Source organism: Macadamia integrifolia, chromosome 2 (genome assembly GCF_013358625.1).
Source record: "Macadamia integrifolia cultivar HAES 741 chromosome 2, SCU_Mint_v3, whole genome shotgun sequence".
Lineage (NCBI taxonomy): Eukaryota > Viridiplantae > Streptophyta > Magnoliopsida > Proteales > Proteaceae > Macadamia > Macadamia integrifolia.
Window position 1 is genome coordinate 3833599 of NC_056558.1, and position 14675 is coordinate 3848273.

The 14675-nt window shown below is 37.3% G+C and overlaps 2 protein-coding genes across 6 annotated transcripts in view; both read right to left on the bottom strand.

Annotated features, from left to right (window-relative positions):
- The window catches only part of LOC122090091 (ultraviolet-B receptor UVR8), a 22718-nt gene extending 12601 nt beyond the window's left edge, over positions 1–10117 (bottom strand). For 3 of the 5 annotated variants that reach the window (XM_042659956.1, XM_042659962.1, XM_042659932.1), the window contains exons 1-3: positions 9316–9726; positions 8174–8250; positions 1506–1584 (exon numbers count right to left, since the gene is read on the bottom strand). In XM_042659956.1, coding sequence (XP_042515890.1) covers positions 1506–1584; positions 8174–8250; positions 9316–9565 — 406 coding nt within the window. In that variant the 5' untranslated portion in view covers positions 9566–9726. The other 2 variants (XM_042659948.1, XM_042659940.1) reach the window with 2 other exon arrangements.
- Positions 10118–12026: 1909 nt separating this feature from the next.
- The window catches only part of LOC122070436 (UDP-galactose transporter 1), a 10023-nt gene continuing 7374 nt past the window's right edge, over positions 12027–14675 (bottom strand). Inside the window, exons 4-5 of the mRNA XM_042634586.1 lie at positions 12961–13192; positions 12027–12867 (exon numbers count right to left, since the gene is read on the bottom strand). Coding sequence (XP_042490520.1) covers positions 12646–12867; positions 12961–13192 — 454 coding nt within the window. The 3' untranslated portion in view covers positions 12027–12645. The remainder of the gene's footprint in view (positions 12868–12960; positions 13193–14675) is intronic.

The following is a 14675-nucleotide window of genomic DNA, read 5'->3' on the forward strand; positions in this document are numbered from 1 at the left end:
AAAAAAAAAAAAAAAAGACAGAGATAGCTGAAATTTCGACCAAATCGTGCATTTTTTGGGCCAAAATGAGCAAAATTTCAAAACAAAATGATTGAAATGACCGAAATATGACCGAGATGACTGAAATTATGTAATTTTGTGTTTTGTATGCCATTTCATTTCGGTAAAAAAAAAAAAAAATCAAAATATCCAAGAATTCGGCGAGATATCGCCAAGTTTTCGAACCATGTCGTTACATTTGGACACGAGGACATTAGTTCCTTGGTAGCTACTACTACCTAATCACCACTGTGGGTACGACCTCCCAATTGTATGCTGGGTAAACCAAGATTGAAACCCTTGTGTCTATTAGCCACAGACCAAAGCAAGTGTTGTAGGACTTGGCTTGTACCTGAAGTCAAACCGAGTGTTGAGCAAATGCAGAGCCCAGTTGGGCATTATTCTGTGTAGGCACAGTGCCAAACAACATTATATCTCGTGTAGTGGCGTGCCTATTGTATTACATATTGTATATGGAGTGTATCATCTGCAGGATGGGTGCGCATATCGGTAGACCTTGCTACGGAATTGTATGCCTGTTTGTGGTTGAGAGGCTAGGTGTGACACACGATTGTGTATATGTGTGTGTTTGACCAAGGACAATTAGACAATTGTGAGTGGGAGCTTAGTTGAAGGTCAACAAGAAGTGTGACTGTAGATCAGTGACAGTGAGGCTTGAGTGCTGGTGATTATCAATGAGTTGAATTGAAGTTTTTGGGTTCACTGACCCCCCCCTCAGTGACTATCTTAGTCCAACACTTCTTTCACAGCAGATCACAAACCCTTACAGTAGAACACAAACCCCCACAGCAGATCACCTTCAGTAGTCCAAAAGCCAGATCCGAAAGCTGCAAAGATACGGCTCACAACAAAGCTGTATCGCTGGAGTCCTTAAAGTAGATCACCTTCCTGAAAACCCAAGCTTCAAAGCCCTCCAAAACCTTTCTCAGCAGATCACGAACCCTTACTTCATCATCATCATCGTTGTTGTTGTTGTTATTATTCTCATTATTGTTGTTGTTGTTGATCGATTGGAGGAATGATCGGGTTGTCAATGTGACAGACCCTCTTTATACATAATAAGTGATAGGCAGGTACAAGTACTAATATGCCCCTATGGACATAAATACCCATAATTACCCATATTACATTTTTTTTTTTTATTAAGATAAATCTGTCTGGAAAAGATTTTTTTCTTTTAATACAATTCATAATATCTTTTCACATGATGGAGAGATGGATAACCTCACAGGGTATCTAACCTTCTTTTTTCCAAATCAGCGAAAAATAAAGGAGGGAAATTGGAGGATTCGAAATGTTAAAAGGCATAACAATAACTTCCCAAATTTCATGATTATGTCAATGAAAAGTAGACTTAACAATGTCATTGTCACTCATTGAACATACAATAGACATGCATACAGTTTGGTACTGCAGAGTAGTTGATGAGGGGCTTCAACGAATACCTGTGATAGCAGAAGAATGATGATAACCAGCAGAAATTTGTATAATATCCTTGTTCAGCCCTGTAACTTCAACCGGCTCCTGCAAACACCCGGGAAGGATTAGTAATTGAATCAACAGAAACTCCAAAGAATTGTAACTACAATTTGGTATACTTAATTTTTATTTCAATGTTGATAACTTGAATCAAATAATATGAATAAAACCTGCCCTGAATAAATATGAATTAGAGAGCTTTATCCCTTTCAACAGTCATAGGATTTTCTCCTTTTTATTTCCCTCACAGTTTGCATCCTAAGAATTTTTAATTAACTATTTGAATCTGATGTCCTATCAGGTCTGACCGTATGAGTTTCATCTCGTTGAGTAAACAATCAACACTGTTCCTTTGGATAAATAATAACATTGTTACGAAAAGTGTTAAAAACTTAAAACTCAAGTAATACGTGGAAATAATGCATAGTGCATACCACGAGGAAATCTGCTCAATGAACACCCACTCCAAAAAAATCACAATGTGATAACATCTTGAACTACCCCATGTTATGCCAGTTCATCAGGAAGCTCTTTAGCTTGGCTTCTTTTGGACTATAAGGTTCAGCCGGGGAAATAAATGGTGAATGCTTTATAACCTTAGAGCATAATGCCGAGCTTCCTGTAAATCATCCTTCATACAATTTATTACATTTGCTGATGGAACTACCCATTTTTATTCAACAGTATCCCACCTTTATGGCCAACAATTATGCTCTTCTTGAGTCAACTTCCCTAACTAGGGCAGAAAAAAGCCACCATTGCACTACCATCACATAGTGTAATATTAACCCTGATTCATAAAGGATGATTCTTGAGTAGACATCCATTAATATTCAGCTTAGACATTCCTTTAGGAGGGGGCTGCCATTAGACTATCCTCAAATCTGCTGTCTCACTTGAAAAGAAGCAAAATTTTCCCTTATTGCAAGAAAGAGACCTGTGCTGAAACTAAGTTACTCCACATCTTCAAAGGAACCACCCAAAGCCATCTAAAACAAAGGAAAAAAGATACGGTGACAAACTCATTGGGTACAAGAGCTATAAAGAAATAAGTTCAGAAGATTCACCCTCCTAGAAATGTGAGGAGAAAGGAAGCGCCCTACCCTTCTCTCTTCTAATAGTGAGCACTCCAGTATAATTAATTGTCCATCACAGTGCTCAATTCATCAGATATTTGGATTTTCCATCAAACCTTAAGGGGTTCTTTTCATCATCTACATTGACAACTTTACATAAAGCAATAAATAAAAACTTGGAAGAGCATTCACCATCAATGCTTAAACCCCAAATTGTTGTCCTGCAGGTCATTCGAAAGAAACATTTCTATCAATCTCAAACAACTCCTGGTTTTATTTAAATGTCTTCTCTAAAACCTACTAAAATTCAAGTTCCCTCACTTCCACCAGTTGATTTTTTCCTGCTTTTGATAACTAGAAATTTCAAGCATTCAAATCATTGACTACAAGATGCAAGAACCGTTAAATGGCCAACAGCCCACGCAGAATTGTCCTCGGGATTCATGATATCATCTACATTTATTCGTTATACATTAAAGTTTTAAGCAATTAGGACAGGATTCTGATATCACCAGACAACAGACTACAGAGATTGGACAGTCTGGCTCTACTTTCAAACCCCAATATATCTGCTTGGACAAACATGAAAATGTTGCAAAGAATGGAAAAAATTGCATCAAAATAAGATATTGTAAGAGGAAATAAAACTTCAAAAGGTAGATGAAACAAACAAATTGATAAAAATTGAAAAAAGTTTCTTTTTTTAGGGAATATCAAAGATAAAAATGTTGAATTCTTATAATAGTGGGCAAGCCTGTGGTGCAACGGTTAAATTGCACTATTGCAACATGTTGGTCACAGGTTCAAACCTTGGAAACAGTCTCTCCTATGAAGCAGGGGGTAAGGCTGTGTATATTTGCCCCTCCCAGACCCTGCGGCAGCGGGAGCCACGTGCATTGGGTTGCTCTTTTTTTGAATGCTTATAATGAACTACATGTTTCTAAATTGGTTGAAAATTATCAAATCTAACAAATGCTTTTACTTCAAGGTGAAATTGAAATCCCCAAAAAAAAAAAAAATCCAATATAATTGATTTCTTTACCAAATTTCAGTCTTCAGCAATTGTCGCCAAACATCTGGTCCATTTTACTTGTTCTGGTCGAAATGACCAAAAAAAATACTCTTACTATGTGCCTTTTTAGGAAAGCTTCCCAGATTTCAATGAAATGAAGGCATTTTGACCAAAAGCCCCAAACCTAAACTAGCTCTTCTGCTTGTGTTGACTTCTTCTGCAATTTACATGGCTGCACTGTTGGTGTCGTCTCTTTTGGCTCCGAGCATGCTTCGTCAACTATTCATGGGTGGCGCATGTGATAAGAATATAGGGTACACAGATTTTTGTCATGATCAATAACGCCTCTTCGTGCTTCCAACCATGATCAAACTTGAAGGGAAGGGTCGCAAATAATAACCCGATTGAATCCAAGCCACAAAAGTCCCAAAGACCAGGTATTATTTTAATCTTATATCCCTGAAATTTGAATGTGGCGGTACTCGGTAGTTGCAGGTTTGGTTAGAACTCAGAAGGAGAACCAGTCAGAATGGGTCTGGTAACCAATGGTCTAGGGATTGAATCATCTGGAGTTAAAATACTCATAACCAAAGTATTAGACAGAGAAAAGAGAGGGACGAGAGATATCAATACCCAATTGTGAAAGACTATAGTATTACTGAACAGAACAAAGGTAGAAAGGAATGATGAGCAAAAGAATGTGTAAGAATAGAGAACAGCAACAAAGGTAATAAAATAGACAGAAGCAAGAAAAGGAAGTGGGAATAAAGAAGGAAGAAGGAAGAGGGAACAAAGGAGGATAATGATGGTAAAGGGAGAGAGGAATCGTACCAGAATAAGAAAGGGGGTGGGGGGGAGAATAGAATCACCCCAGCCAACTGCTGCCTCAGGCCACAAGCTTCAACCAAAACAAAACTCAATTCATTTTATTCTATTTCCAACATTGGTTGAATTACACATACAAAGAGAGAACTCCAAACCCAAAAAGAAACTAACTCTACTTAGGACACTAGCTTAAACAAGGAAACTGAAGACAATAAAGACTTTCCTACGTGTATAACTTCTACCAAAATAAAATAGAAGATTACATATTACTCCCACCGGACCTCGCACATGCGGGAGGCCTCGTGCACCGGGTATGCCCTTTTTTTATATTACTCCCAAACTACTAAATTAATTCCTAAATATCCTACTGGACCAAAACCATAGTTGGATCGGGTTCATCTCGATATGGGCCTCCAAACGGGTTCATACCGGTCCCAAGGCAGTGCTACTGCATAAATTGCCCTGGTGTTGAACTCATGTTTCTTAGAAAGGCAGAAATAGTACAGCTTAGAGAAGTGTTTCATGCACAGCACCACTTTCAAAAACCAGGTTTAGGTGATGAAGAATTGATGGCGTACCCTCATCTTGAAATATGTGGGGAATAAAAAATTCAATATGTAAAACATCCATCACTGCAGTAGAGTATGTTGTTTCACCCAGAATAATCATCTCATGCCCCTTTACCAATTTATGCAATCCAGTGCTCAGAAACCCTAGGTTGGATTGCTTATGGACCCACCCAAGCGAAAAATAGCAAAAACATGAATAATAATAATAATTCTGTAATTATTCCAAAGTTTACAGAAGGTAGTGGCCGTAAATAAACAGAATATTATGGGCTGCTTCGTAGATAACCAGGTGCCACACAAAAGGAATTCATTTTTAAAGAGAAGAGGAAGTCTAGGCATTAACACAAATAAATGATAGTAGTAGGATTGAAGATGAGTGGGAGGTGTATTTTAGGAAAGAAAGAAATATGGTGCTGAATAAAAACACGACAAAAGGTAATCAACCTCACGATGGAACTAGCAAACCAGCACTAACCAAAAATCACTCCAAGAGAGAAATCTCTCATTTTACCATGAAATGGCCTGAAAATCAAAGGGAAGGGTTGTAACGACTAACGCGATTGAATCCAAGCCACAAAAGTCCCAAAGACCAGTTATCATTTTAACCTTACATCCCTGAAATTTGGAAGTGGGCGCTAGTTGCAGGTCTGGTTAGATCTTAGAGGGAGAAGTACCAGTCAGAATGGCTCCAGCAGCCAATGAATTAGTGATAGAGTCTCCTACAGTAAAGGGACTCACACCCTAAGCATTAGAGAGAAAAGAGAAGGAAGAGAGAGATTGATATCCAATTGCGTAAGACTGTAGTATTTCTGGACAGAGGGAGAAAGAAGTGAAAAGGAAAAGAAGGTAGAATAGAGAACAGCAATGAAGGCAATAAAATACAAGCAAGGAAAGGAAGCAGGAATAGAGGAAGAAGGAAGAGGGAATAAGGGCTGATGATGATGGGAAAGGGTGGGAGGAATTGTACCAGAAACAAAAGGGGGGGGGGGAAGAGAGAAGGAGATCACCTCAACCATTGGGCTGCCTCAGGCCACACAAGCTTCAACCAAACAAAACTTGATTCATTCCATTCTAATTCCAAACAGAAAATAGAAACTAACTCTACTTGGGACACTGCCTTAAACAAAGAAACTGAAGACAAAAAGGACTAACCCATGTATCTAACTTCTGTCAAAATGAAACAGAATAAAATAAAATAGAAGATTCCAATATTAATCCCCCAGTTTATCTCTATAGGGGCATCCAAATGGGTTTGTACTGGGTTATTGTATTCCATTATAACCAGCTCCAAGACAACTCAAAGACCTTTTCACTCCCCTCCACCTTGCAATCAGTCATGCCCTTGATCTCCTCTGTATATGGTCCAACTTTATTCAGAACTACAAACTAACCATGAGTGAGATACAAATCCTATCAGAAATTCATCTCCTACCAATTTAAAAAAAAATCTCAAGTCTTGACTACAAAAAAGTTGCATTTTTCGGAATCAGATGAGGAACCATACCAAGAAAACCTTTTCCATGATGAACAGGTTTCCTACACTGAAAACCCAAACTTTGCCAATTTACTCTTCGATTCTCCAGGGAATAATATAAGACAGAACAAGAAAAACAAAACCATCATGACGACCTTCCTCTCCATGAAAAACTCCATTAAAACCATACACTTTGGCTAAACATATACCTAAAACCATACAGAAGCATAGTAATCAAGGCAGAATGGCAACCAAGGCGTTTCAGGGCCTTCCTAAGCGTTTTGGCGATAAGGCGTCGCCTAATCGAATAAAGCGTTCTAGAGTTGTTTTTTTTTATTTTTTTTATGTAATCATTTTATTTGGCACAAATAGCATATTAAGAATTATATAATTCTACTTATATGCTAGATAAAGATTAAACATTCATGCCAATGCAACAAATTCAACATAAAAACAAATCAATAAAGTGAATAAACTCAAAAATCATTAAACCACATCAAGTCATCAAAAATCAACAATTAGAGAAATGTTCTTGTTCTCTAATAACTTTGACCAGTCAAGTGATTTTATTTTTACAAGAGACTTTTTGTATTAGGTATAGCATAAAACCAGCTTTCCAACAAATCTAATATTACTTAAATCTAAGTTGTAATGACGAAGCTATGTTCTGATCAAACTTATTTTAAAGTGCAGATGCTGTTAAAATCGCCTGAATGGAAATAATTTTATGGACATACAACCAAAAAAAAAAAAAAAAAGAAGAAGAGATTATTTCACCAGACTTTTGTTTTTTAGTAATGTCTTACCATGATAAGATTTATGAAATTTTCAGAATTGAGAAAAACCCCAGTATTTGAAAGTTGAAAATCGCCCCTACAACCAAAAATCCAGTTTTTGTTCTTGGACTGGGGGGTTGATTTTTTATCCTTTCGGAATTTGATTTTTAAACTATTTTTATTGGATTCAAATAGGGGGTATTTGCTTAATTATGAATATTATCTTAAGTAAATGAAACAACAAATATAATAACATTTACTTCGGTACAAGGGCACTACCAAGCCATCACCAAGCACCCTAACAGTTCAGAAGAGACTAGACCAGGGCAGAAATCAACCATGATTATGTCAGTGCACTCTGATGTCCTATCAGAGCCTTTAATGCCCTAGAAGCCCTATGTTTGACCTCTAGACTCTAGTTCAGTTAGGGCCCTAAGATGTCATTTTAAGTTGACTAGAGAACAGCCATCGTGCCAAATCAAGATTGGAGCCTTTGAAATCAGGACAGCAGTAGATGAAAGATAGATACCTCAATCAGAAAGATAATTGTACCCAAAAAAAAAAAAATCAGAAACATAAGAAAGAAAGAGAACTTCTAGCTCATGGAGTCCCCTTCTCACACAAGTCCCAAAGCAGTTCCTATTGCCATATATATTCCAGTCTAAAACTACAGCATCAAACCCAAAATTTACAACAGAAATTCCATCCTTACAACTGCATGCATATCTCTAATATAGACTATATAATTCACATTCCTTACAGTTACAGCCTAACATTTAAGTACGTTTAAGTCGCAAAATATTAATAAATCAAGATATGAACAAAATTATAACCATAAAGTGAATAGCACTACGAATAATTCTTCAGAAAAGGTAGCAAAAAAGGACTCAAGATTTACATACAAGTGTGTAACTTCTCTCATCTGATATACCTAGTTGTCCAAAATCATTGAGACCCGTAGCATAAACACGCCCAGTTTCTGATGAAGAAAATAATATATTGTGAACTTTTACTCAGAATACGGCAGACAAGATCACGCAAACTTACGACCAACTAATAAAACAAGAATTTCCAGAAATGGAAAGCAACAATATCCTTGAAAATTACTGAAAATAAGTCAACCACATAAATAAATGTTCATAATTAAATATAAAATTAATAGATGGTAGAGGCAATATAATTCATTTTACTAACTTAACATATAAACCAATCTTCACCATAGACATGATGATGTACCGACGGATGATAATTGATGAAACACAAAATATTACAAGCATGATGATCAAGCACAAGTAGTGAAAAGGTCATAGGCTTCTAAAACTAGCAGTTCATCATAATAATAGAAAGCAAACTCATTCTACGCACAACAAAACAAGCATTCCTTCCTAGGGAAAATCTAATTGTTCCACAATGGTTCTCAACATGAATACCTTCAAACAACAGAAAGAACTTATACAGTTATAACAAACACAAACAACCTGGTATACATTGACAACACTTATGATCTGAAACACAGACAACAGTGTCATGCTCATTTGTCCGAACATAAAGAAATTAATGTCAACCTATTGAAATCCAAAAACACGGATATGGAGATACAGGAAACAATATTGCTCTCAATTGTTCTGACAGTTCAAGTTCTAGTGGGACAATGTAAGGAGCATGACTGTTGGCAGTTTCCTGATTAATGGGCAACAAAATTTTAGAGGTTTCAAATCCAATTCCAATGCACAATTATGCTGATTGAAAATCAATGAAATCCAACAGGATGCTACAAAATGAGGGTGGACATCGGTGCAATGGTAAGGTTGCTCCATTGTGAAGCCGGGGTAAGGCTGTGTACATTATGACCCTCCCCAGACCCTGCAGTGGCAGGAGCCTTGTGCAATGGGTACGCCCTTTAATCTCCCCCAATAAGTAAGTTGATGACAATGTCAGAATTGAACATAATCAACAAAAACTTCAATTCATACCCATAACAGATTGAAAAATATAATACAGCAAAGAACCCAAAATTCAGCAAAAAGAAGATGGCAAGAAAAACCTGTTAAGAAAAGAGAGTGAGCTCCGCCACAGGAAATGGCACGAAGGCTTTCCTTCTCAAAAGCAGGGCAGACGGCTGGCTCCCAGTGAGAATCCAAGCTGCCCAATCCAAGTCTTCCAAAATCACCATTTCCCCAAACAGCTGCAAATCTTCTCTGCGATGCACTCGACATCCATCTCTGCTGAAACCCTAACCCTAACCCTGACCGAAATAAGCCATTCCTCGAAGCTTCCAAACATCTCCTCCACATCGTGATAGCGAAAATCAGTTCATGAACGAAGGAATGAATGCTCCAACTCTAAATCTTGAATTGGTTTTTTATGATTTTTCTTTGATTAATTCAAGAGTGCTGTCATTTTCGATTAAATTTAAGATATCTGTTGGAAAATCTGATCAATCATCGTAATCATAACCTTACCCATCAATATAAAAAAAGCGATGTTCGAGTTAATTCCTTCAAGACTGCAACGACCCTGACCGACTCCCTCTCCCCCTTACGTTTGGTGAATCGCTGAATCGCTGAATCTCTGAATCTCTGAATCGCTGAATCGCTGAATCGCTGAATCGCTTTCTTCGGATCAGAATCGGCTCGGCAGCCCTGATCACGATTCTTATCAATTCTAACTGTTGGTCTGAAACGGAATCGGGCGATTTTCAATTTTTTTTTTTGGAAAGAAGGCTTCTCTCTCCTATTGGCATTTTGACTTAGGACTCCTCTCCCTATCCTGCTCCTGTTTATTTCCCGTTCTCTTTTTCTCTCTCTTCCAAAGTCCCATGATCCAATTCAGATAGGGGCATTCTGAGTGGCTGTGGATATCCATACAAGATCACACAAGGATCTTGATGAACACATTCATAGAACGAATCGATAGGGTTTGTTGGTTACCTAAAATGAACAAGTGGCACATTCCTCAAAAAAATAAAAAAATAAAAAAATAAAAAAATAAAAAAATAAAAAAATAAAAAAAATAAAATTTAAGAAGAATAATTTTTTTTTTTCTCTCCTCAATTTAATCTAAAGTTTGTTTATGTGACTTTGGGATTTCATTAGAAAAATTCTAATTTGAAGATTAAGTTGGACGAACGAGTTTAAACCACACGGTGTCATCTAAAAAGTGTTCTGTAAGTTGTACCTTAATTCTACAAAAGGACGACACTACAAACGGCCTAACCTGAAAATTGCCGATAATAGAAAGTTTCATTACACTTTACTCATGCACTACTAATACTCGTAATGGATCATCGCATGTATTGAATAAAATAACTGTCATAACGCAAGTCCATTGTACATTAAACTAATGTTTTAAAATAATAATATTAACAAAAGCCATGGGGCCAACAACTTATTAATTCACTCACTTGGATATTCACCCTTGATGGGGTGCGGAAACTCTATTCAATCATACACTTCATACGACGTATGTTTGGTGTGTCGTCATTCCTACCCATTGATATCATCCATTGGATCATCCACAACTGCATCAAATATATATGCAACAATAAATGCCTCTCAACATAGACAAAGTAACTACCAAAATTTCCCTTGGCAAAATACAAGTGGCGGTAAACCATCGTGGGTATTTTGATGGATCATCAATGTTCAATAGAGTTGAGTACTGTATTTCCATTCCATCTCTATTGAGGAGATATAAAATGTGGCAACCCTAGAAGAGAATGTCCAAGCTAATCCATACTTGAGAAATTTAACGGTAAAAATGAGCAATTATATTAATTGTTAGATAATGATAAAGATCAGGTCATTTGATCTACTTGTCCGTCTCTAGGGTCTAAAAATCAGGATTAGAAACTAGATACGCTGTACATATCTATGGCCGATCCTTATATATATTGGACTTGTTTTAGGACTGATTGAAATGATTTTTCTTTCAATTTCAGATTGATTTCACTGAAATAGTCAAGATATCAAAAATCAGAAATTGATATTATTTTGGTTTCATCATTCTGAAATGTCTTAAGAATAAAAAAATCCATTTAATAGTTATGTCATTATGTGTCAACCCATCTGCCCCCATCCAATTCAATCCTTGAAACCCATCTGGCAAGAATAGAATTATCAAATGCCAAGCACACAAACTGAAACTGAAAAAGTGGGTTCAAACATAGGCTATGTTGGGTTGCAAGAAAACTAAAAGGAAGATAAATTATGAAAAAAAAACCCTACATGGTCACACACCCTTATATCCTTACGCCCAGATATAAGGGGTAGCAAAAAGACTACATTGCCCACTAATTGATTGCATGCTTGTACACCTCTCTTGGTTGGTTCCCATGTTGACGCAGCTGCCACACGAAACATTTTGACAATACCCAGGCCATAAAATATTTAAATTTTTTACATTAGTAATAATACTTTGCGAGGAGGTTAAGTGAGCTACCAGCTCAAGTGGATCTAGCAGCTCAACCAATGGGAAGGCTAAGATATGAGGGGCATAAATGACTTTTCCAAGGGATAGACACAAGCGAGGGTGTATCGCTAGCACACCCACCCTTTTCCCTATTACTTTTTAGGTGTACCTTTTATTTTGCATTTTCAAAAATCAACAGAATTCGAATGCAAAATAAAATGAATTTTGTAACCAAATACAAAATGATGTGAAGTTAGTAATATAATGATGCCGTAATAATTATAAAAGTTCCGTAACTTTCACTTCCCTTCCCTTTAATTTCTCTTGCAAACACAAGTCCAATTCTTGAATCAAATCTGGGCAATTGTATTCACTAGCCATACTATGAATCATCAATTGCAAATCAATTATGAGTAAGATCAAACACAAGACAACTGCAACTATCATAAGATTTGACTTCAGCATACAGATTGCCAAATAGCTAAGATACAGATCTCAGTCTCTTAACCCTCCTAGGCATTACTTAGGCAGTATGGTGATAACTGGTTTCATAATTAACTCAAGAATCTGTCCCACAAATACAAGATTCAAAAATCTTGACTGGGTCTTACCTATCATCCATCCACAATCAATGGCAAAGATTCTCATATAACAGTTTTAATAAATACCAAGTTTTCGGACGATTCTAAATTTACCTATGGAATTGCATGACAGGTTTCTCAATCTATCATGATTCTGAAACTCTGAATGTGCTGCTCTAAAAAAATGGTATGCACAACTTTATCGACTAGAATTCTATGCTCCCTGAGTCTATCCCTCTGCTCCCCAAGACAAGGGGCAGAGATGTCTTTTCACATGGGAGCACTGGTGTATGCCACACTACCGGACAGAGTTCTTTCCCACACCCTTTTCTTCCCCTCTTAATCTTTTACGAACTAGCAGCATTACCTCAAATGCCTCTAAATTAAACTTTATCATCAAATTTCTCATTTACAAGAGGAATCATCTCCATCCGATTCCGAGGAGTCCGGGGTGCTCTTGGAGTTCCTGGTGGCTGTTGGGAAAGCTTGTGCCTCACATACCCATAGAATGTGCAACCAATGAGTGTCACTGCACACCCCACAGCATTCAGAGCTGAAATTGGATTATGAAATATCAACCAAGAAACTATAATAGCAACTGCAACCTGTAATCCATGAAAATAGGGAATCGTAAGTAATCAAAATTGAAAGGATTAAAAAGAGAGCCGAGGGATCTGATCTATCCTGTTTCACCTCACCTTGAGATTTCCAGCAACATTGAAAGTGACAGCAGCTGTAGAGTGAATTACATAGAAGATGGAAAAGTTCAAACAGAAGGCCAAAACTCCTGAGCTAAAAATAATGACAAGCGATGAGCCAACAGACTCGTGCGTATGAAACCAATCCATGACCCCAGAACCTTCAAGTAATAGTGCTGGTACTGCTAAGATCATAGTTGCAAAAGGTGCCATATAGTACACTGTGTTGATGCTGAATGAAGCAGAGCAAAAGACTTGGAACATCAGGACATAAACAAAAAATAATAGCAATAATTCAAGATCATTCAAGAATCCAAGTCAGAGCAAAACCAATAAGTTAATATATAGGGGATGGTTTTCCTTCAGCCAAGGTCAAGAGAGCAGTACAGGGATATTACCGACCCAGTACTGTTGGGGGGTGGGGTGAGGCAGACATTGACAGCCATTGACGGGTACTTTTTGGGTGCAGGAAAACTCTCCTAACATACATCACGAAAGATTTTGAAAGCCACATTGCAACAAATGTATATATCAAGCTGAATCAAGAACATATCTCTCCATCCCCTACTAACGAACGGAGAGAACTCAGATTACCTACCAAGCATGCGACTGTATTAATATGTCTTTCATTACTTGTTTTTTGACATTAGTCTACGCAGAGGTCGTAAGAAATAAAGTCAACAAAAATCGGTATGATGTTAAGAACCATGAACAGAACTGTTCTTTTAGACCAGAGTTTGTTTCTCAATGATCCATTTCTCCACATATATCACATTGCAGTCTCTTGCAGACTTGAACACTGACCACACGCCTGACCCACATGAATATATACAACAATCAGAAGCAAGAATTTTGAAAATCTCAGCATTTGTTTCTTAAAAGACTCCTTGATACCCAACCTTTGTGTATGCAAATACAATCAGGAGATGGGATATTTGGTGCTGCAATCAATATATCAATCCACGCTCTAAGCTGAAATTAACTTTTCTGCTGGACCAATATATGAAAGCTGTGAAAGCTCAAAACTTCATGAAAGCTCACAACTCCATGACCAATTCAATTAGATGTACAGCATTGCAATAGAACATTACCCACATAATTCTCAACTCTTTAGCGGAGGACAAAAACCTTGCCACCAGGACCAGTTTTAAGCAGGACAAATCAGACTATTGAACTATTAAGCTGTTAGAACTCCTCACTTTAATCTCCAACCAAATGCTTATGGCACTGTAGGGGACAAAGCAGGCATCCAATCAGCAGATAGAAAGCCCAAGCCAATCCAGTTTCCACAAGCCACGGGAAAAAATCCCTAGTACACAGATTCTTTAAACTTCTGCAGTTTACAGGTATCATCCCTAAAAGAAGCAATCTAACTGTAGAATAAACATGATTTATGATTTTGATACATGATGCCAACAATACTTGTTACATGCATGATAAATTAAAAGACAGTGTAACCTGATATAACCTTACAGAAAACCAGAGAATAAGGAAGAAGTGAAACTGAGAGAGAAGAGAGAAAGAAGATAGGAGAACTGAACCATATAATGAAACATAACCAAATAAGGAATCTAGAATCCTAGTCAAGAACAACTAAAACAAACACGGACTCTAGCCACAATAGGAACACCCCCTATTTTGACTAGAATCCTAACTCTACTACCGCCACAATTATGGGTCCAATAGAACTACCATTTAACAGATAGGAACACCCC